Source organism: Ischnura elegans, chromosome 8 (assembly GCF_921293095.1).
Source record: "Ischnura elegans chromosome 8, ioIscEleg1.1, whole genome shotgun sequence".
Taxonomy (NCBI): Eukaryota; Metazoa; Arthropoda; class Insecta; order Odonata; family Coenagrionidae; genus Ischnura; species Ischnura elegans.
The window spans coordinates 76,237,982-76,260,171 of NC_060253.1; the positions used below are offsets into that span (position 1 = coordinate 76,237,982).

Here is a 22,190-nt window from a genome sequence, read left to right on the forward strand (position 1 = left end):
AAAAAAACTATATTTATTAGTTCAGAGGTATATGCAAAATTGTGAGTTATGCTAAGCTTTGAATTTTATTTACCATGTTAATAAGTTTAACTTTTCACTTTTTCGTGTGGGAAAAAAATTCAATTTGGCTATTAAGTTGCTACAATTGCTATAGTGTCCCCTAATAGCTCCTATTTTTCGCCACGTAGCCAATTGGTGGTTTGAGAATATGATCAACGAAAGGTTAATATATCATACAAAATCTTTTTCTGGCCGTGTTACATGGATTGTTTTTGAAGCGAGGGGGAAAAGCAATTTTGGTAGATAATAACGGGAGGAATTGTGCAAGTTTTAATTCATGTTTTAGTGTTGCCTCTGTTTATGTGAACGGCTAGATCTTGTGAAAAGGTCGCTCTTAAATCTTCATTAGCACACTATTTTTTGTGATGCACCTGTATTCATTGATGAAATAATTTTACCCTGCATTAGTTTACGCTGTCAGTTATTGATGATTTTCTTACGGTATTTTGTGACCCTGCTGTCATTCCTTGCAACCTCGAAATATATGGGCGCATTTCCTTAGATACGTAAAAGAAAAAAATTCACATAATCTCAATAAGATATTGCAAACATTGTTTCAATATTTTCTCCCATTTTATAAATTCTAAACTTTCTGTATTAATAGTTTAGCTACCATTATCATCGTATTACATGGGTGATATTAAGCAAAATTATTAGGTAATTGAGGAAAATGTTGAGGATAAATAATTATACACTTGCTGTTATAGTTTCCTACCCGAGAATGACTTACAAAAGTGTGTGAAAAACGTTTGTGAATTTTTGAAGTCTCTAAGATAGAAAAGTGGTGATTTCTATTCATACTAATTCACATTTATGCTAATAAATCAAATTTTAAGCTTTATGGCATACCAAGGTCGCTATTCTTTAGCGACCTTGATGGTGATGGAATGCGAATGGATTCTTATGGTGATGCTGGAATGACTTTAGAAAAGCTGCCTTTAACTTTCGAATTTTGGTGCTATGATAATATGCAGCAAGTGTCATATTGTTCCGCAGTGTAAATTGTAAGGGGGTTAAACAGGTGCTTTTGTATTTAGCGGGATATTTTCCGAATAAACTTTCCTGTAAAAAAGATTTAACTTAAAATCTCTGCATCTTTCTATGAATAAATCCCCGTTGATTTATGCGCGTGGATGTATTAATTTTAATCATAAGAATACGATATAAATTATCTGGTAATAATATCCTAAAACATATATTACTATTTGCCTGGTTATGATAGGTGGATAATTGTGCCTCGCGGTCATGAATTATTAGCTCAATAAAAATATACTTTGGATGATAACGATAACTTCAAAGGTTAATTAGAAGCTATCTGTGTTAGATGTTTACCTACTATGCAATTTTCATTTCGAGAGGAAGAAAAAAAATTCGCCCATGCACGTGTTAATTTTTATCCTCGCAGTCATTTCGAAGATTTTCGCTATCGTTGTTGAGTTTGGGGTCTCTTTGATGAAATATGAATAATTTCTCCTGATAGTTGAATATTTTTGGTCTTTTTGCAAGTTTTTTCCCCTTCGCTCGCACCTCTATTAAAATAGCTGATCACTCGTGCTTGTTATTTTAGGGCGAGTTTACAGGATAGGAAAATTCGACCAGCAATATCCATGCGTTGCAGCGTGAATGTAAATAAAATTGATCGATAGTGCCTTTGAGGCCCAAAGTTTTATTACTAAAACCAAAACCTTGTCTATTTACAGAATGAAGAAAACTTCAAAAAAGACACCACGGGTTCTGGAATTTAGGAATTATTGTAATGTCACAGGTATAAGAACTGGAAAGAAGTGTAGTTTAAAGTGATGCAGGTGAGTCACGAAGGTTATTAAAAATCTAGTGATTGAGAACATTTACTATTACGTCAGGAGAATTTAAATTACAGGCGTAACGGCTGTAATATTACTCTCATGAATGCACATTTCCTCGTAGATTGGATGAAAAAAAGGTCTCTTTACAGCGAGTCAAAATAAACAGTGAATCCGTAACGGACACCGCTACCCAAAATAATACTAGTCCTGCCTTTTCGGTGGCTATCCGTCCGGAGACATTCATTGCGAGGAACATCACCATAGCAACGGTATTGTATGCTTCCCCGACGTCTGAATTATTCAAAAACACACATGAACACACAGAATTAAAAAAAAACGAAAAACACAACACGCAGCACGAATCATGCCCGTGACTCACTTTGATTGATCATCCTCCAGATTCCTTCCATTTTCCGTGATTTTTCTTTCTTTTTTTTCTTTTCTTCTCAAAACACTCCTCGGACGAAAGAATCCAGTCTTCCAGATACGGCACCAACACCAAACACGAGTCTCTTTGAGTACCGAGGAAGCGAAGGTATATGAGGAAGAAAACTGCGCGACGAGGTTTGTTTATTTCCGTCTCTCGCGTGCCTTCCTGGTCGAAGAAATTGGTTCCGAAGTCTTCGTCGCTCTTCTTCCGGCTCTCGGATCAATTGATGCTAGCAGAAAAAGAGAGCATCCAAACTTCCAGGCCGGCGTCCCACATCCAACGTGGTTCCGCAGGAGAAGCTCGCCGCAGATGGATGAACAAATAGTTGGTTTTACTTGGGCGAATTTTGCACACGAGATGACGTAAAATAACTCGGTCCAAAGGCAGAGCGAGTCCTTCGCGAGGAGACAGCCTCGCGTCTCTAAGGTGAGGGATTGTCTCTTGGTCCAGTGCCACGAGTGGGAATAATTCCTCACTGGCAGACAGGGGCAAGAGGGGAGAGCTGCGTTTTCTGACGTCTCCAATGGAGCAGGAGAAAAGTCTATATTTAAACGCTTTGCTCGGACGCCCCCCTTTACGTGGTACATATAAATGGAGTTCATCCATGAGGTCTATGCTCGCGCTCACGTTGGTTTCGCGTAGTTGAAAAATAAATCGTCAATATCGAACGCAATCGACTCCACGTGCCCTCGTTTCTCGCATCATTGGTTAAAACTGGTGTTTTAAATATTCCCCGTTTCCATTGAAAGTTTTCTTTTCAAAGAAAGTACATAGGATATACTTCAATTTTAAGCTTGAGTAGGGTATCACTTTGCCGGGAGTTATAACATCTCTGATTAAAATCAAAGTAAACCTTACAAAAAGGATCTTAATGCACACAAATGGAGCGAAATATTGTATGAGGTTGAGTGTAGAACACCAATATAAGCCCACCTTTTTTATTACAGTGAGCTATTTTTCATGCTTTTATTTCTCTTCGAGTTGCCATATGTTTTGATCACAATTAGTCGGTGATGTTCATCAAAAACATAGACTATATAGTTTGATTATTGTTGCATAAAATATTATCTTTGAAATAACACAGTAGGAGTCCTTTATTTCGAAAACAAATCGAATATCTAAGGCTTCTACGAACTTATGTGTTGAGGTTAATTTTTTATCTAGTTAGACGTGTTACGGTTCACAGAAATTGTTAAAAACGTGGAGTTGGATGAAATTAATGCTTTTAGATGATACACTTATCGTTTTCCATTTTTATCGTTCTTGACACCCTCAACATTGTAGATATAAAAGGGCGTATTTCCCATTATCCCCTTATCTTAAGTACTAATATCACAGAAGAGCACGTTGCTATCGTAGATTCATAATCTTTCATTCATTGTCCACATAAGACCCTGGATTTGAATCTGCGGGGGTACACATTGGTGCGAACATTGCCTTTTTTAGGGAATAAAGTGATCTCTCTCAGTGACATCACGTTAAGTACCGAATCATCAATATTATTGCTGCATACATTTCGCAAATTATAGTTTCCGCTGTTTAAAGACGTATTTATCATCATTTATTATGCCATCATGTACAAAGATCCTCGTATTCAAAAGGTGTGACGCTGCAGAATTCTCAAGAATTGATGAAATATCTTCCTCTTAAGGCAATAAGTCACCAGCAGTGACGTCACTAGAATAGCTCATCAGTAGGGGCTATAGCTGATGTGTTCTCTTAGGAATGTCCGCCAAGGCGTTTCTGCTTTTGCGCTGCGCGCGAATATCATCTCCCTTATGTCATAGATTTTATCACGTGTATGCAATTTCCTTCGCGCATCCAGCGTTATTAAAGACCTTTCCAATTCAATGATAAATGCTATTAAGTTTGGCATAGCTTCTCCTTAGAATGGAAATACATAAGCGTGACCATATAATCACCTGAGTCTGGTAACTTTTCTCTGCGTATTAGGAAATATATCCACATCTCTTGTTTTTCTTTATTTATCAGTCACTGAAATCTCCGCTCTATCAAGAATTCATATTGACGTCTACAGAAAAATTTATACTCTTCTCTATAGCTAGAATATTTGATAAGGAATTGTCATTCGAAAGTGAATAAACGCTTAGACTAGGCCAAGGTTTGAAATCTTTCGTGAGAAATATTTGGCAATTTGGTGAATTTGATTGCTTCAGAACTGAGATATACAAAATTCTGAACGCAATTTTAGTTAATTCTACTTGAATTTTTTTTCTGGTAAATGTAGATACTTTCTCATTTTTGGGCTCAATCTTCCTGAGATTGCCATATAACTTTCAGTCTTATCTTCTGAAAAGCCTGTTTGGCACTTCAAAGTTCTGATTAGATTAAGGTGATTATTTTCTTGGTTTCATACTGATTTAACGGTACAAATATCCACACCAGGTGGGTAGGACCAAACCATTTTATTGGCAAAAGCGCAAGTTGAGGCGAAGAAAATAAAGAAAACTCCTCACCGTCGGAATTCCTTCTTCTGAAACGTTTCCCTGGTTAAGGAATTTCCAAAACCGCGAGGCCTCACAATAGCGGTTTGACTTGAGTTTTGGGAGCTTGGGAAATATGAAGTTGATGGAGACGGAACGGCGATATGCATGCATATATTCGCTTCAAACTCCGAAACCGAGCGTCTTTATCCCTCAAAATCCATCCGAACTGATTAATTTACAGGGAATTCCTCGCTTCATAATTTAAAACCAACGGCTGAAGCCTTCTCTTTCTTCCAGGCTTTCATCTTTCCCACCAATCATCAATTAGTGCTAAAGCCGCAACTTTTATTCCGACTAAAGGTCTCGCAATACCTTAAGTCCTCTAGATGCGGAGAATATGATTAGCGAAATATGTTGGAGGGCTATGGAAAAGAAACTGTGCGGGGAAGTGAGTAATAGCGAGAAGAATGACCAGCAAAGCACTTAAACGAAGAAATGGAAATCTTAGCCGTATTAATAATTTAACTCTAAAGAGAACTTGAAGCTTTCCCGCCTTCATTTCGCCCGCTCCATGGAGGAAGGAACCTTGTCCATTTCAAAACAAACTGCTTTAATTGGTCTTGAGGTATTCATAGGAAAAAATTGAACCCCTCCCCTCCCGTTGCTATCCTGTGTAAAACCCTTCTATCCTGTATAAAATATGTTGTAATGTTTTAGAGAATAAATTTCTCTTATCTCAAAATCGTCCACAACTCAACGTCGTGAGATTTCGCTAGAGTAAAACCTGCGCGATCGAAATATTTAATTTGGAGCCACCACAAAAACTCTTCGAATTATCAACCAGATCACTCTCCTTGCGTAAACGAAAAATTATATTCAATAAATAATGTAATCGCGTGTTTTAGTAGTTCGACTCCGAGACTCCTTGGCGCCTTGGCGTTTCAGTAAAATGGTGAATCGAGATGGGGTCGATAGTAAGACCAACCATCTGATCAAACTGTTTTACTCGGGCTAGAATCAGGCCCGCATCTGGGTAACGATCCATGCTGACGGAGAAGCTTTCGCACCATATAAGAGTGAAAAAGGAGTAGAAATATTTTCATTGAGGATGAGGGAAAGAATAGATGTGATAAATTAACATTATATGCACACATATCCGCAAAGTATAAACTATCAATACTCAATTCATCTGAGGCATTTCTGGCATTGCTGTTAGAGGATTGAGGATCGCCGAAATATTATGCGCCAAAACTTCATTATTTTCATGGTAGGCACCTGGTGACTGATTTATAAATTTCCCTTTCCTTTATGAAGGAACTCTCATCTCGTCGTAACAATCATAATTTTGGAACACACCAAGTTCTGGTCGAGTTTCTAAACACTAGTAAACAACCACTGGTAATGGCGATCCTAATAGTATCGATCAAAATCAATCACAACTCCATAATTGTCTGGGACCGCACTTTCAGATAGATTTACCATTTTTTTCTTCCTTACTTGGGAAAATATTCATCTTGTCGTCACAATGAACCAACCAAAATCTGGTCGGGTTGATATCCACGAGTGAACAGTCACTGGCAATGACAACCAGTCAGAATAAAATCGAGCACCCCATCCTGACGGAGTTTGTACCGACAGATGTGCAGTTCGCTGGTGATGTACAACGGAGTTGAAACGATCCATCGTAGTTTATTTTCCTCCGTCTTCTCAGAAGGTCGTTTCTCCTTTAATGCCCATGTGCTGCGGGTGGTTGTAGGGAGTCGGCGGGTGCTGGTTGGGCGTCCCGTTTCCCTTGGCTTCCTTATCGAACCTTGGCGAGGGCGTCAGGGCTCGGTTGTCGTAGGCGTAGTCCAACGTCGTGTCCTCGGTGGGGTAGCGTGGTGGCCTGGTGCTCAGGGGTGTGGTGGTGGTGGTCGGCGAGTAGGCGTCGGTGCGGTCCGACCTTCCACCGGCCGTCGTCGGTGTCGACGAGGGCGCCGCCTTCTCCGTCGGCGTCGGCGCCTGTGGTTGCGGCGTCTGCCGGCTGTTGCCCTGCGGCTGCTGAACCTGGCTGGCCTGAGCCGCTGCCGAGAGGTCGAGTTTTAGGCAGTTGGCGTTCGGGTTCGCAGTTACCGTTCCGCCAACCTTGTCGCTCTTCTGCAAGGAAAGGAAAAATGCGCCATAATATTAATTACAATGTGAAATTATGGATTATTTGTCCCCAAAATAGAGTGAAATAAACCTCCAACGAAGGAATTAAAATGAAATGTGTGGGAGTTATACAATATGCATGCATCTGAATATATGTACATAGCTGTTAGTAATGTTTTCAGATACATAGGTGATGGTGATGAAGGGAATTCCCTCAGAAAAAGTGACTAGCAACGGCCAAGATACGTCAGTCAACAAATCGAATAAGTAGGCAGGGCACACCCGAAAAAACATCTCTAAACGGCTATAATGACCACGAGAGCTTCAACTGAATATACATTCTTCCTCGTACGCTGCCTTAATAGGCGCATTACAGGAGATTTTAGGACCCCAACCGTTAACTTGTAAGAGGAATTGCAGTTGCAATGAAGGACACACTTATGGTACTTCCTTCAAATATAATGTCGTTGCGAGAGTTTTACTGCCCGAATTCGACATAGCTCTTATTAAAGCCCCTAGGAAAACGCATTCCTTTAACCGTCTGTCCGGCAAAATATCCATCTTAAGGAATCGTTTGTATCGGATCCGGGATTGTAGTTCGGTACTAAGAAGATACATTGTCATTTTGAAATGTATCTATTCGTTATTGCTCAAGTACTTAATGATGAGAGCGTGGCTTCCGAGTACTTAGCGGGCACCTACCTGATTCCTGTAAAAGCTGCCTAACGCTCTCTCATAGCTCGTGGCATTTTTAAACGATTCGTGCCGTTTTCCTGCGTTCACGGATTATATTTTTCTTCGCCCGATCCCATGTGCTTGCCGCGTATTTGAGATGCGACATTGATTCCTGAAAATGATTAATGCTTCGTGTTTTGAAAATTCTCTTTCAAGCGGAGTAAATGTTGCCTTCCCGTGAATCTACAATGACGCGTCTTTCTTCAATTGCGTCAAATAAAATCATCACTGGGATGCATTGTGAGCGTGCTAATCTAGGTTGCTTGACTTCTGAGTAAAGGTTTCCGCGTTCAAATCCCGGGTTAATCCGTGGCACAGCTATCAACAAGTTTACTCAAGGGACATTCATGACACTATAGGCATCATTTTATTGTTGGACATTTAATGTGCTAGAGCTTCTTGATTTGAGTTTCAAGAAGATATAAATTCCTGATTTGTTCAATTGAATTCTTGGAATAGTTTTCTTTTTGCTTGACCCCCTTTTAGAATTAAATATTCCTGCACAGTGGCGATGATACCTTCTGTTAGTAATCCTACCTTTTAAAGGGTCGCCGCGATAGTCAGAAGGCTCTTAAAGAAGCTAGAGATGCTTACGCTGCGCTGGTGGTCTATGAGCCTCTTTATTAAAATAACATTCTACCTCGAGGGAAAGCGTTAAAGCAGTGGTGTAAAGAAAAATTAATTATACACATTTTATTTATAAATTATCTGCACAGCTCTGGAATATTTGAAAGAATTGACGCTTAATGGATCATGCGTAAGTATATAGTACTTATCTAGGCACTAATGTAATGTCATTACTGGTAGGGTCCGAAAACTTTTTCGGCTTAGTACTTTATTTCTTGTGGAATGGAAAATAAAAGAATAAATTTTTTCTATAAATCTAGGCACTAATAATGTAATGTCACTACTAAAAGGGTCCAAAATTTTATTTTCAGCCAAGTAAGTATTTTTTAGTGGAATGGAAAATAAAATAATAAATTTTGTAAGGATTACATTCCATAATGTTTTCAAATTTTCATTTTCCATGATGGAAAAGTTTCAAGTTAAGCCTGAATTCATAAGTTATATTTTTTGTGTGAGTTTATCATTGTTTTTTATTTATCTCATAAATACTGCCGAATTCAACACATTTTTGATTATATATGTCACCTTAGAGGTGGTGATTTTGCCGTGGAGATAGGAGGCCAGGTCCCTTCCCCCTTGTCCTGCCTCGGCGTCCCGGGCGCCCGAAGTACCGCGACCGCGACACCACATGAAGCACACGAAAGCCGCGCAAGCCACTAAGAGGATGGTCGAGACTGCTAACGAGGCCGTGGCGAGTTGCGTCAGTTGGTGCACAGCGTCATTGAGTTCTGAAAAGAGAGCGAATAAGATTGATTAATCAATGCATAAGGTGTTAACTAATGAGTACGGGTAGAGGCACTCCACGGATCGAAAACTTGGGACATTGGGAAAGCTGACACGAAAATGAACTTATTATTTATAATGAAAGTGAAAAAAATAACCGCAATGTTCCCAAAAGGGAACAATAGGGTGGTTTCCAATTTTTTGATTGCCCGGAGTACGTATTTCACGCTTTTAGATTTTTAAATGACGATATCTATTTTTCGCGATTAAATGAAAAGTGACAATTTTCAAGCGCGCGAAAACGCGACGGCTAAGTATGAATGCTGGGAAAAGCCCGTATGACGTCATTCTGGTTCCGGCTGCTGCCGTGTGAGGCCACCTTGGTGCGAGGCTATGAGCGCCGCCACGATGCAGGCTGCTAGCAGGTAGCGCTTGGATTAAATAAGGGTTATTAATACCAAACGAAGGTTAAATATCAAACGAAGGAAACTTTCCAACCATAAGCAATTTTAATAAGTGATTATTAAAAGATCTTCCCTGAGCTCTAAACTGTTCGTCTACACTGGGGTTTCTAAAACAAAATATTTTTTACATTATGAATGGTGGGTAACGAATCGTAATCAATGCCTATCATTTTCTCTGATGAAGGATAGAAACTACCCTATTGTCAATTTTGTAATTGCCAGACAAACCTGAGCATTCAAAGTAAATATAGTAATAATTTCCTCCTCTCGAACCCTCTCGAATTAAGTTATAAGGAAAAATAAGGCGATACATGCAGGTGGGTGGTGAATGGAGTACTCAGAATAATTTCATATGTGATCATCGTTTGTTTTAAAATTCCAGCTTCCCAAAGATTATAAGATGGCGAGCATCCAGATTTAGTCTGGTTCTCACCGTTTGGTAATTGATCTTTTATTAATTGAATTGTAATGTCCTTCACGAGGAAATAGCAGACAATGGTTGGACGATTCATAATTAATTTTTACTCTTAGTGTATTTCAAACCTTTCCTCTAACTCAGAAAATTCATTGTAAATAATGTGAACGTTTCTTTTCACAGACTAGAACATTATGTTTTTTTATCAATATTATTTTTCATTGACGTGTAAAATTGATATTTTGATCAGGAATATTTTAATTGTGGAGAAAAGTTGTAGTTAATTAAAATATTATACCATCCACATTGACAAACTCTCTCAAGGGTTCCTACACTTTGAAAAAAAGACAAAGTGAATCAGAGAATGGACTAGAGTATTTTCAAATATTCAACAGCAAACTTCATTTTTAAACTGTGGCTCACATCATGAATATTGTTTGCAGTCTCAGTTGTTGTCTAAACACGCTACCATAATTCATTCCTGTACTCTTTTAACTCATAATTTACAAGAGAAAACGTGGCATAAAACTCGTGGAACAAATATTTTTTATGGAGGTCAGCCGCGGGAAACAAGCCAGCTATAGAGAAATACTTAATAATTCCTAAAAAATCTAGCGGAATATTGTAAATCACTCCTGAACAAAGTTTATCACACGTCCAGAGGTATATTGCATGCAAAAAATTTCCTTTAATGGCGTGAATTATGGGGTCTGCATATCATGAATCTTCCATCGGGGTCAGGATTTATTTCGTGTGTAGGACTTAGCTGCCACCAGAACTCTCTAAAGAATATCCAACCCAAATTTTCTCAAAACAAAATTTCCACCGATAAAGCTGTTTTTATTTTACTGGTTGAAGAGTAATTCTCTTTAGTTTCTTTGACTGGTTAGCAGTGTAATTTATGGTATAGATAGGACTCTAACTTGTACCCTCAACTTCCAAAATTTTATCGAAGCTTCCAGCAATATATAAGTTACATGGTTAATCACCCCTGGCATAATCATTTGGTGTAGGAGAAAATCAATTTGCATCAGAATACCATTTAGTGTGAAAAATAAAGTAGTTTTCCCGCTATATGCTTGAGCGTACCTACTTAGAGATGTAAATTTTTAATTTTTTATTGAATGGCCTTGAAAATTCTTGCATGAAACAGAAATCAAATTGAAAATGGCATTGAGTAAATTTATAGGATTCATTTTAATGTAATAATTCTTTTATTTAAGTACAGTGTTAACCTGAATCTAGAGCGGTTGTATATAGCTAGTGGACTTTGAAAAATTGATGGTGTTTGAAGTCAGAATTTCAGTCTAAGTGTACAAACTGCAATCTATGGTCGAGTTAGTACCGAATAAAAAATGTTGAGCTCTTTAATTTCGCAACTTCAGACGCTTTGTCTGTAAAAGTTGAATATTTAATGCTACTCTTTTGGCGCTAAATCAGCACAGAGTTATATGAGCATCAAAAATGTTGTGCAAAAATTATCAGAAATTTGAGAACTTATTTTTTCTGACGATAACAGAAGTTTGACCTTGATGATTAGTTGATTGGATGATGATTTATCCTTTATGGCCGTGGTGGACAGAAATATGAGCATCTTTTATTAACATCAACTGGGATACAGAGTGAACAAATATTTAGAATTTTATGTGGAGAGTACAATCTTAGCCTCGGCAAAGTTTCATCTCATTTTCTGGAGATTCAAATTTGTAAGTCACTTTTAAAATTGAGTAAACCTAAGATCTCTTCAGAAAGTATATTTTCGCTCATTTTCAGCCACATTTTAGTTACTAATGGTCATGCACGGAAAAAATAAATATATATTTAAGTTCTCCTAATCCTAAATCATAATATGCTTTTAATTGTGGTCTCCACTACTATCTTTTTATTTTACCTTACTCCACACTTGCGTAGAGCGCGAGTTCTTTGGAAAAAAAATTGCGCGTTTGCATAGCAACCCCACCAATTTTCGTGTACACTCAGTATCCGTTGGTTGAGCTTATGGTTTATTGATGTAAATACTGTTTCATTGCTAGAGTTTAGCTTCAATGAATGCGATTTATTGTCAATGAGTTTACGTTGTGTAAATTTATCTTTACCGATAGAAAGGGAACCTCCAATTTTTTTTACACTTTTTTGAGAGTATAAAAATTCGCTAACATTCAACCATTGATTTATTACGAATTGCAGTGAATGGAATAATTAAATTTATAAAAACTACAACTCGATGAACGCATCTACTTTAAATTTTGGATATACCAGAGGCGGATCTAAGTTGGCTTCCAGTTGCGTGGGCTGAGGCGAATTCTTAGTATATGAACCTATGCGAAGACCTTGTATTTGTGCAACCATTTTTAGAGTAAGTTTTCTCAGAAGTTGTAGATTATCCGATCTTCATTCTGATCTCAGCTAATGAGACTTTATAATTAAATAGTATATGAAAAAAATAAAGTTTTCATACCGTCTTTGTGCTCTTTGTGCTATTAATCGTAGGTTTCGCCGCCATCTATTTACGTAGATACTTTATTATTTTCTAAAATGCGAATTGAGTGGTAGATGGTTGGTGGCACTTGGAAGAGGTGGCCCTCAGCTGAGGGGATTTGCGCCGTAATGGAAGAGTTGGTAATGAAGGGTATAGGGAAAGCCGGAGCTGGAAGCAGCCTTCTTTTAATGTAAGGCACCATGGGGACGAAGCCTCAACGTTCCATTCGACGGACGGTGAGCTGTGATTAAAACTCCCTCCACGAACCAATAAATTAGGGGTAGGAACCCTTCCTCTGAAGAACCTGTACCAATTTTGGGATTTGAATTCGGGACCATTGAATGGAACGTCCAATGCCATCAAGGTCCAGCCATTACACCTGCCCGACTCCCTCAAAGTGAAAGCCAAGGGGACTGCATAGAGGAGGCCCAATTCCACCCGCTAAAAGGCTGATTTCTGTTGCAACTTCGGTCGCATTTTAATCGGTTTTCAAAAAATATCCGCCGCGCGGTGACGAGTGCAATGCGATCCACTTTTATCCAATATTTTGCAGCATAATGCTTGCCATTGCGAGGAATAGCATTTAATAGTAATGAATTTGATAAATCACATCATTGTGTGAATTAAGTTCGATTGATACCCCTAATTATACCTTATTGACCCACGAAGCTCGGATCAATTTGTCCGTCCGCGACCCGAGTGGTGACTTATGTAAACCCATTTATATATTTATTTCAACGGATAACACGATTTTACAAAATTGGACTGATTAAGAAAGTAACAACAACTTGGGTGACAAAAATTGGGGAGGCCAACTTTAGGATCTCTCCATTGTAACATTCGTGGTGGAAGCATAGCGCATTTAGAATCGCGAATGTCCCAATACCCTTTATATTTAGTGCTTGAGGATCATCCATGGATCGAGTCCGTGGATAGTCGTCATTGATAATCCCCTGAAACTGGAAAACAATATTGATCAATATCGGTCTCTTTACATTTTGAAGCGCCAAGGGGTGGAATGAATTCGTCGTTAGGCTTGAGGATTTTCCAAGTTAATGTTCTTAAAAATTTAAAACGCATAATCCGAACTTTCATTTACTTTCATCTTAGGGGTATTACCTAATAAAAATGACAAACAAAACTTAGCAATTCCACATAAATTGTGGACTTTATATGGAATCGCAAAGTTTTAGTTTTCATTGTTCTAATTCGATTGCATGATTCCCGTGAACACGAAGTGGGGGTATGTATTACCATGAAGACAAGCAAGTTACAAAAAATAGGAAAAATTATATTTATCATCCCTGTATAGTTATGGGTGTAATTTTTGTGTTTGACATTCTATTATTAAGCCGCTTAATTGTGGTAATTAAATTAGGTTAACATAAATAGTGTGTTTAAGCTCCGTGAAAAGTATGGGCGTATCGAATTGCGAATCTCTGTTACTTCTATCGCTGTTATTCCTGTCGAAAATCTGCGAGGTGGATAATCGGCAATAACGGGAATTCAACTTCGATGACTGCGCTCTTTATATTTTGAATCGCCGAGGGCCGGAATAAATGTGACTTCCAGTCGCCGAAGAGAAACATAGGGTTGAGGATTTTTACAGTGTAAAATATGTTTACAATCACAATTCTTCGAAATTTGAAGTACATAATTGGAACTTTCAATGCCTTTCAGCTCAAGGGTAAGTACCTATCATGGCTCAGAGAAACAAATGATAAAAAACGTTTAAAAAGTTAATTTATCATCCCTATATATTTATTACCTTTAATTTTAGTGCTTGATAGTATTTGTTATGCCGCTTGCATGCATATTAGCTTGAAGTGAAGAGTATATTGAGGCTTAGTAAAAGATCTGTGCGTGTCGAATTGGGAATCACTGTTACCTCTATCCTTGTTATTCCTGTCGATAATCGGCGCGGATAATCGCACATAATGTGAGAACAAGAGTTTTCAAATGCATAATCCAAACTATCAGCTATCAGCTTAGGGGTACCTATTACGACGAAGAGAAACAAAATAATTTAAAAAATAGTAAAAATTCTTTTCATCATCCCTATGTTTCTCATGCCTTAATTTTTTATGTTTGATATTCTAATTGTATGCCGCTTGCATGCACATTAGCTTAAAGTGAAGAGTATATTGAGGTCTAGTGAGGGACTTCCGCGTGTCGAATCGCGAACCTCTGTTACTTCTATTCGTGTTATCCCCCTCTGTAATCGGCGCGGATAATCACCTGCAGAGGGAGTTCATCTTCGATGTCTGCGCTCTCTTTAAATTTTGAATCGCCGAGGGGTGGAATAAATTTGACTTCCAGTCGGCAGAAGGAGAGAAGGTTGAGCTGTGGGTAAATAGGTGAAAATAAAATTAGCGTTCGGTTACCGCGCATCGTTTCAATGATTCCGCATCCCTTCTCCTGGATCTACATTTACATTCCGCTCTGGAATCCTCGGCGCCGTTTTTTTCTCCTCTCAATGAGGGTATTAGAGTTGAGATAATACCGAAAATCAACATCAACATAACCCTGGTCTCTAACGAACTACACGAACACTCCCAAATTAAGGGCCTCATTCTGCTCACGTATTGATCTTGAAAAACGGCGACCTTTGCATCCGTGAAACTCTTTATTTGCTCTCATAGACCTCTCTTGGCATGTGCACCGATGTCACGCTACTGAAGCAGCTGATCTCATTGGATGTTGCGTTCAATGAGGTAGAGGTTACTCGCTAGCGGAGGTCATATTCCGGGTGGTATTTTATTTTTCCTCGGGATAACTTCTGAATCAAAGTTCCCCGGAGGTTAATATAAAATCAGCTATTGGACGAATTATGTTTGGAGGTAAAGGCTGACCAAAGCCAGATTTTTAATCCTAGTTCGAAGCAACATAATTTGAAATAACTTAATGGCGTCATGACCTCAAAGTAAATTTGAACATAGCCCAAAAGGTTGCTGCCCAGTATACAAAAGCGGAGGATAGCACTAGCACCTCAAAATTCTAAATAATTTTGGTTTTGCTGTGGAAAGTGAAAAACATTTACTGAGAGTAAGCCTTACCAATTAATCTAATTCAAGTCCTAATTTCTATACTCATTTGTGAGTGCCAAGAATGGGAGGAAATAAAGCTATCGATTGAAACGAATGAAGTGTTACCGCTAAAACTGAAGCAGCACTTTCGATGTAGCGTCTTATGTTAGTCATTTTCCCTTACTCGGATAATCGGCGAACGAGTGATTTTCGTGTGGATCTTTGAAGCAGCTGATCCACAGATGTTGCGTTCACTAAAGTCAAGGATTACTCGCAGTTAGGGGTTGATAAATTGCTTCCGTGCCATATTCTATTTCCTTAAGTTAATTTTGCAATAATTCTTTCGCCAATTTGCATTTTAAATCAGCAATACTATAACATTTCGTTTGACAGTAAATACTGTTCGACACGGGATTTTGGAAGGACGAACAATCACTCTCAACCGTTATTTCTTTCGTGATGTACTACTTGTCTACAGCTAACACAATCATCTTGAGGTCATAAATCACTTGTCAGCATTTTCGCGTATCTAAAAAACAAAAAAAAAACTATACCGCTTACATACTTGAAGGAAAAATGTTTATGTTTCAGATACAGGTAAATTTTGATTACAAATTACCCTAGAAAATGTACCTAGAAAATTTCAAGATGAAATAGCTAGCTTTAAACTGGTGTCCGATGAAAGGCAATATACCACCGGTCCATCAGAAGCGATGCGCCCTCTCTAACCTCGATCTGAACTGGCGATTATCTAAGAGAACTGTTAACAATAGTAAAACTTCGATCTACTTTTATATGATTATTCGAAGCTTTTTTTCTGGAATTCTACGAGTCTTAGTAGTATAGTCTTGCTCAACTAATAGCTTTCCTAAGTTAAGCTATACCTTTTTTCTTACTATGATTCAGCTAGAACTCTTTTAAGTACACAACTCCAAAGACATGCTAGGCCATCCCATTACATGAGCGAGGAATGTATATGAAATAATATCGATAAAAACATGGAATTACCCATTAAAAATTTATTTGTATGATAAAAGCTCCACTGTCATTAAACAATGGCATAGCTAATGTAACTACAGGACTTGAGTGAATCAAAGGACTTTACTCTCTTATACTTCTGGATTTTAATATTTGTTGTTTGTCCGTAAATCGTTTGAAAATAACTTTTTGTAATCTAAATTAGCGGATTAATTAGGGTAACTGTGAAAACCTGTTGTACAATTTAGTTAATGAGAACTTCAAGTGGTAATTTTTCCAACGTAATAAAGTTACAGCTTGTGAAAGTATTGCTTTAGTTTTTAATTAAAGTTTTAATTGGGTGATACTTCAACCCTGGTGCTAGCGAGGGACGTAGGTGATTCACAGGAGGTTATTGTTACCATTGAAATACATAAAGGATATGATATTATTGAATTTACTGTGTCTGTGACATTTATCTTATCATTTTTCAGTATCCTGTGATATTGGGAATTGTTATGACCACTGAAAGACTGAATGAAATCGGTCATATTTAAATGGAACTGAATGACAGGCGTGATCTCAATTTTTTCCACCAAAATCTCTTAATCTAGCATCAAATATTATTATCATGACCTATTTTTATATTTTGAAGGTTTTAAATACCTTTATTGCATGTACCTAAGTGTCTTTGAATTTATTAAATTGCTCTTTGAAGAATTATCATGTAGAAAAGTTTCTTATCTACTGTCATACCGGCCATTCGCATAAAGAAAATGTTTTGATATCATTATATTAGTTTTGATATATTATTAAAACTCATTTTTTATACCGATTATCAAGTCGATAACTATCTACTATGCTTCGGATTTTATTAAATTTACCCAGGGAAAAATTTCGTTTCTAAACTGCAAATTGATATTGAAAGTTCGACGAAAAGGTAGAGCCATGAAACGTCGGTTGAGAATTTTTTAAATGTATGATACTAATGGCGTACAGAAGTATTTTCAATAGGAATTTAAAAGGTTACAGTCATTTAAATCGTGGTATAAATCCAGCGAATGCATATGAGCAAGCGTAAAACGGTGAAACAGACGTGTGAATTGGAATATCCGGCGAGTCGTAAAGCATATGCTCGATCATTCGAGCAAAAGTAGGGATACCTCTATTTTGAATCACATCATGCTGCAAATTGAGTTACACGAGGCAATAATGACCTAAATTACGAGTGAGAAAATAAAGAAATTCCAATTCATTGCCAAATATATATTTATGCATGGCATTCAAAACGCCGGTAACTGGTGGAGAGTGATTTTGCCGCTGAAACTAATGTCGATTGAAGTTCATCATGAAAACAGTTTTTTTAAATAAATGTCCGTTGCAACCATTACGCTCCATTTGTTCCCCTTAGCTACGGCTACAGTAAGCACCGATATGAGTATGCTATCAAAGAAAATAATTTGCTATAAAATTTGATCCGTAGTTCAATGAAACAATTTTTCTCTGGATAATGTATGATAAATATGTAACTGCAGTTGGCCGTACATCTAACTGATTGAGGGTCCAGAAGTGATTGCAAGATTTATGACTTTTACCGAGGAATCTATACATATAGGCACTGTATTTCTAGCAATAAAGGGTTTTATAAATATTAGGCGTTAATTTGTACTACTTCTTGATACATAATTTTTTCAGTTTTTTTTTTGGATCATCAGAAGATGGAAACGATAAACGAAAAATATCTCCAGATAACGAAAGAATAACGAAACGATATGCAGATAACGAAAAAATATCTCCGAAAGTCCTTTACTTGATTTCATCATCTTTCTCGCGATCATAGTGTCCGTTTTAGTTGACATTCTGTTGTTTTCGTACTGAGGAGGTGTGAATGGCATCGTGAGGGTTAATTGATTAATTGCGATAATGAATTCAGAAATGCAATGCTGCTTGCCCATATTGTACCTTGTCTATATTGCATGTCATTTCTAAAATTTTCAAACGACTGCATCCATTTGCGTACGCACTGAAATGCCTCTAGTGAAAGCGTCATAACGGCAAACATTTAGCGCTTTGTAGTGGACGAAAATTTCCAAATTCCGAGCATGTCTTTTCAAAAAATGGGCTGGATCTACGTCCTCGTAGATCAGAAATCCACCGTAGAGTTAATTCATTTAAGAGGTCCTTCAAACAAATCCATCATGTATATGGCCATATGGTGACTTTATTATGCAATTCATCACTTTATTTCGTTTATTGGAAGTTATTTATGACCGAGCCGGGAATGTTTTCCAAACAAAGAAATGAGTTCAAATAGATGGCTGATCATGGATGGTTTAAGAAATTTTCGGGAAAATAATTCAAGATTAAAATACATACTGCTGTGTATGTGATTTCAAAGGGTAGATTAGTCGCTTATTGAAACAAATTTTCCGTGCCTACTCAGCCTAAAGAAATTAATTTTAATTGTAGTGCATTCATCTTTTTTTACATTTAGAGTTAATAGTTCTATAGATTTTTTGCAATACTTTTATACATTTTCGTCATCCCGTATAAATTACATGTATTTGACTCATAAAAGAGTCTCAACTCGTTTGATAGGGTTTTTTGGTACCCGTGGAATTCGTTATCATGTTTTTTTTATCATACTTGCATATTGCTGACCTAGCAAAAAATAACAACTCCCATGGGCTCTTGAATCCATTCGTCAATGAAAAAATCCCTTTGATGGCTAGCTATGAAAGGAATAAAATTACCTGGAAAGCCAAAGGATGGGTGTGCAGGAAACAATACATAGCTGCAGCTTATTCCAATTAGTGAGAGTAATGAGCATTATAACTAAATAATGCATGCCACGCTCACCGTTTCAGTTTTGTTTGTAATATGTCTTTTTAATATTCCCATTTAATATCTGTGCGTTAATCTTGGATTTACATGTTCATGAAGTATTCAGGAACGGGTGAAAACTCCATTTCGACTCGTTTATCTATGGTATTACAATGCAATGCCTATTGATACGCCTAATGAGGATGGCGGTGAGGTGGATTTTTGTAACTACTTTTGTATGCGTTATATTTTGTGGTTTATCAATTTTTTAACCCATTCTGTTCATCCATGGTAGAAAGTCATTCTTTAATATAATTACCAAAGAATTGTCGCCCTTGATGTCGTTCGTTTTTACACTGTTTAATCTTCTTCCTACCGCGTGAATTCATGAGCTTTAATGACTTACACGAAACCCTCCCGCATAAATACTAGAAACACTGCGTTCAAACAATTCTCTCACCCATGTTTTTCTCACATCTTTTACAAATCCAGAATCACAATTTTATTCATGCCCTGTCTTTTTATTAAATTGAAATTGTTAGAAGAGGGAAGACAATGAAAAGAGATAAGGTATGTCAATATCATTTGCCCATGCTATTTTTGGCTTCTACCATCTTTAACATCTCAATTCGTCAATTGTCTATTATTTGTTTGTTCTATCAATCATGTGTTTGTTTCATTATTTTCCATCTTCTCTCGATTTAGATTTATTTATTCACATTACGGCCGTTTGTGAATGGTTTGGAAAGGGTCGGGTGAATTTTTGTTATTTTAATTTTAAATATTATGTGCTTTAAAATGGTGCTGTTTACCTTCGTTAGTAATCCATTTACCGCTCTTAAACTCTCAAACATAAATTCCCTCCCATCCTACTATTTATATAACCAAAAATGTAGTTTCATATTGCATATTTATTGAAATTGTATTTTAAAGTTCCGCCAAAATTCCTCTTGGCCCTTTTGGAATGCTTGGCAATGACTCAAAAATTATTTTAAAGTTATAATACTGTTGAAAATGAAAAAGCAGGAGCAATTTCCACAATTTTACATTTATTAATACGACCGGTTTCGCTTTTCAGCATCATCAGGTGATGAACATCAGGACCTGATGATGCTGAAAAGCGAAACCGGTCGTATTAATAAATGTAAAATTGTGGAAATTGCTCCTGCTTTTTCATTTTCATTATGTCACGTTTCCACTCCATCTCGCCTGAAACCTCAGACTATATATAATACTGTTATTATTTTAAAGTAAAAAATAGTTCGCATGTCGCTTTATGAATCGTGTTAAAAATTTAACTTGTGTACTTAATCACAATAATTTACAAGATAAAAAATATCAACGATATGTGAATTCGTTTAAGAAGTATATAAGTTAGCTTCATGAGAATTACACTATTGGTGACTCAGAGCCAGTGGCTCCGACTCCATGGGGCCTGAGGGGGGCCGAGACCCCTCAAAAATTCGTTTTGGGTGTGAGGAAAAACTGTGTCAGGCTTGTAGATTTTTCCCGGAGTGTCCAGATATCGAGATTCGAGTTATCAGGGTTCCAATGTTGATCATATAACTCTTCTAAAATGCTTAAAAAACTTAAAACTCACTACTTATAAAATTCCTCGGGGCAAGATCCCATATAACTCTTCTAAAATGCTTAAAAAACTTAAAACTCACTACTTATAAAATTCCTCGGGGCAAGATCCCCGGTTTGGGCCCTTCAATATTTTTTGTGAGTCGGCATCCCTGCTCAGAGCTGGGAAAGATGATAATTTGAAAAAAAAAAGTTTTTGAATGTTCTGCGTGCATTGAAACTTTTTTTTAGTAGCGATGGATGAAACGCGTGACAGCTATGGTGAAACTTCTCTGTAATTGCAACGTGGTTCATAAATTCTGGAACGTATTTATATTGTTTTGGCGAAAAACCATTGTTATATTCGTAGCGCTTTAAAAATCATAATAAAAATCCTACTCGGACATCTCACAGAACTACTTCTTGAGTTATTAAAAAACGAATCCCGTAATTGAAGTAAAATAACGTTGTTTCCATGACAATAGCTTCACGTTTGTCTCACATCATGAAGAGAAGGTATTAATTATTAATATTTAAGGATTAAACTTTCCCCAATTTCTTTATAGCATCATTTTTCAATCGTGATTTTGGCAAAGATGGCAAAATATTTTTTTTCATAAAATATACGGAAAGAATTTTTTTTGAATCGCGCAGGAGCAGACTTACCTCCTTAATATAACTGATAACTTCAGGCTTGACTCTGTGAAACCTTTCCATATTGGAAATAAAAAAATAAACTTGGTAAGGTTCACTTATGCAAGTGAAACTTACTAAGTTTATTCTTTTATTTCCAATTACCAACTTAAGTGCGTTCAAATCGGCAGCTTACTAAAATGGAAAGAATGTGGTACACACATTTTCATCTCTATGAAGATTGGTTTTACGCAGCTATTCACTCAAGTCTCCAATCAGCTAATCTTTAAATACCTACGTGATTCTTCTGCCTATCATATTTCAGTACCTACTCTCTTATCGGAGGCCTACCTCTACCCCTCTTCCCTCCTACCTGTCCTTCTATGATAATTATCATTCGACTTTCGTGTCTCGAGATGTGGTGGATTAAATTGTCACGTCTTCCACCAAGGTTTTCAATAGACATTTCTCCTAAAATTCTCAGAATTTCTACATTACTCACACGATATACTTATTTGATATACATCACTCTTCATTAGTACCACATTTTGAAAACTTCCAACCTTGATTTCTCCGAAGCTGTTATCGCCTAATCCTCACAATCTAAAAACATATGCTCCAAGTGTAAGTTCAAATAAATTACTATCTTACTTACGTACGGAAAGGATTCTCGGGTTTTCTACCGGGTAACTAGCTCCATGTCTGCCGACGTTGCGAAGAGCAACCTGCTCCTCATATCCTCTGGGGATCTTGTGAGGATGAAGATCCCCCGAGGATGAAGAGCAAGCCGCTCTTCGAAACGTCGAGTTGTCAGCTCTTTGGAGCTAACTACCCGGAGGAAAACCCTAGGAATCTTTCTGTCCTTGATAC

General features: G+C 37.3%; 2 protein-coding genes across 2 annotated transcripts in view; both read right to left on the bottom strand.

Moving 5' to 3' along the window:
• The window catches only part of LOC124164564 (SET and MYND domain-containing protein 4-like), a 75,007-nt gene extending 70,466 nt beyond the window's left edge, over positions 1–4,541 (bottom strand). The window contains exon 1 of the mRNA XM_046541940.1: positions 2,245–4,541. Coding sequence (XP_046397896.1) covers positions 2,245–2,275 — 31 coding nt within the window. The 5' untranslated portion in view covers positions 2,276–4,541. The remainder of the gene's footprint in view (positions 1–2,244) is intronic.
• The window catches only part of LOC124164565 (protein grindelwald), a 92,413-nt gene continuing 71,929 nt past the window's right edge, over positions 1,707–22,190 (bottom strand). Inside the window, exons 3-4 of the mRNA XM_046541942.1 lie at positions 8,760–8,962; positions 1,707–6,878 (exon numbers count right to left, since the gene is read on the bottom strand). Of these exons, the coding sequence (XP_046397898.1) occupies positions 6,450–6,878; positions 8,760–8,962 (632 nt within the window). The 3' untranslated portion in view covers positions 1,707–6,449. The remainder of the gene's footprint in view (positions 6,879–8,759; positions 8,963–22,190) is intronic.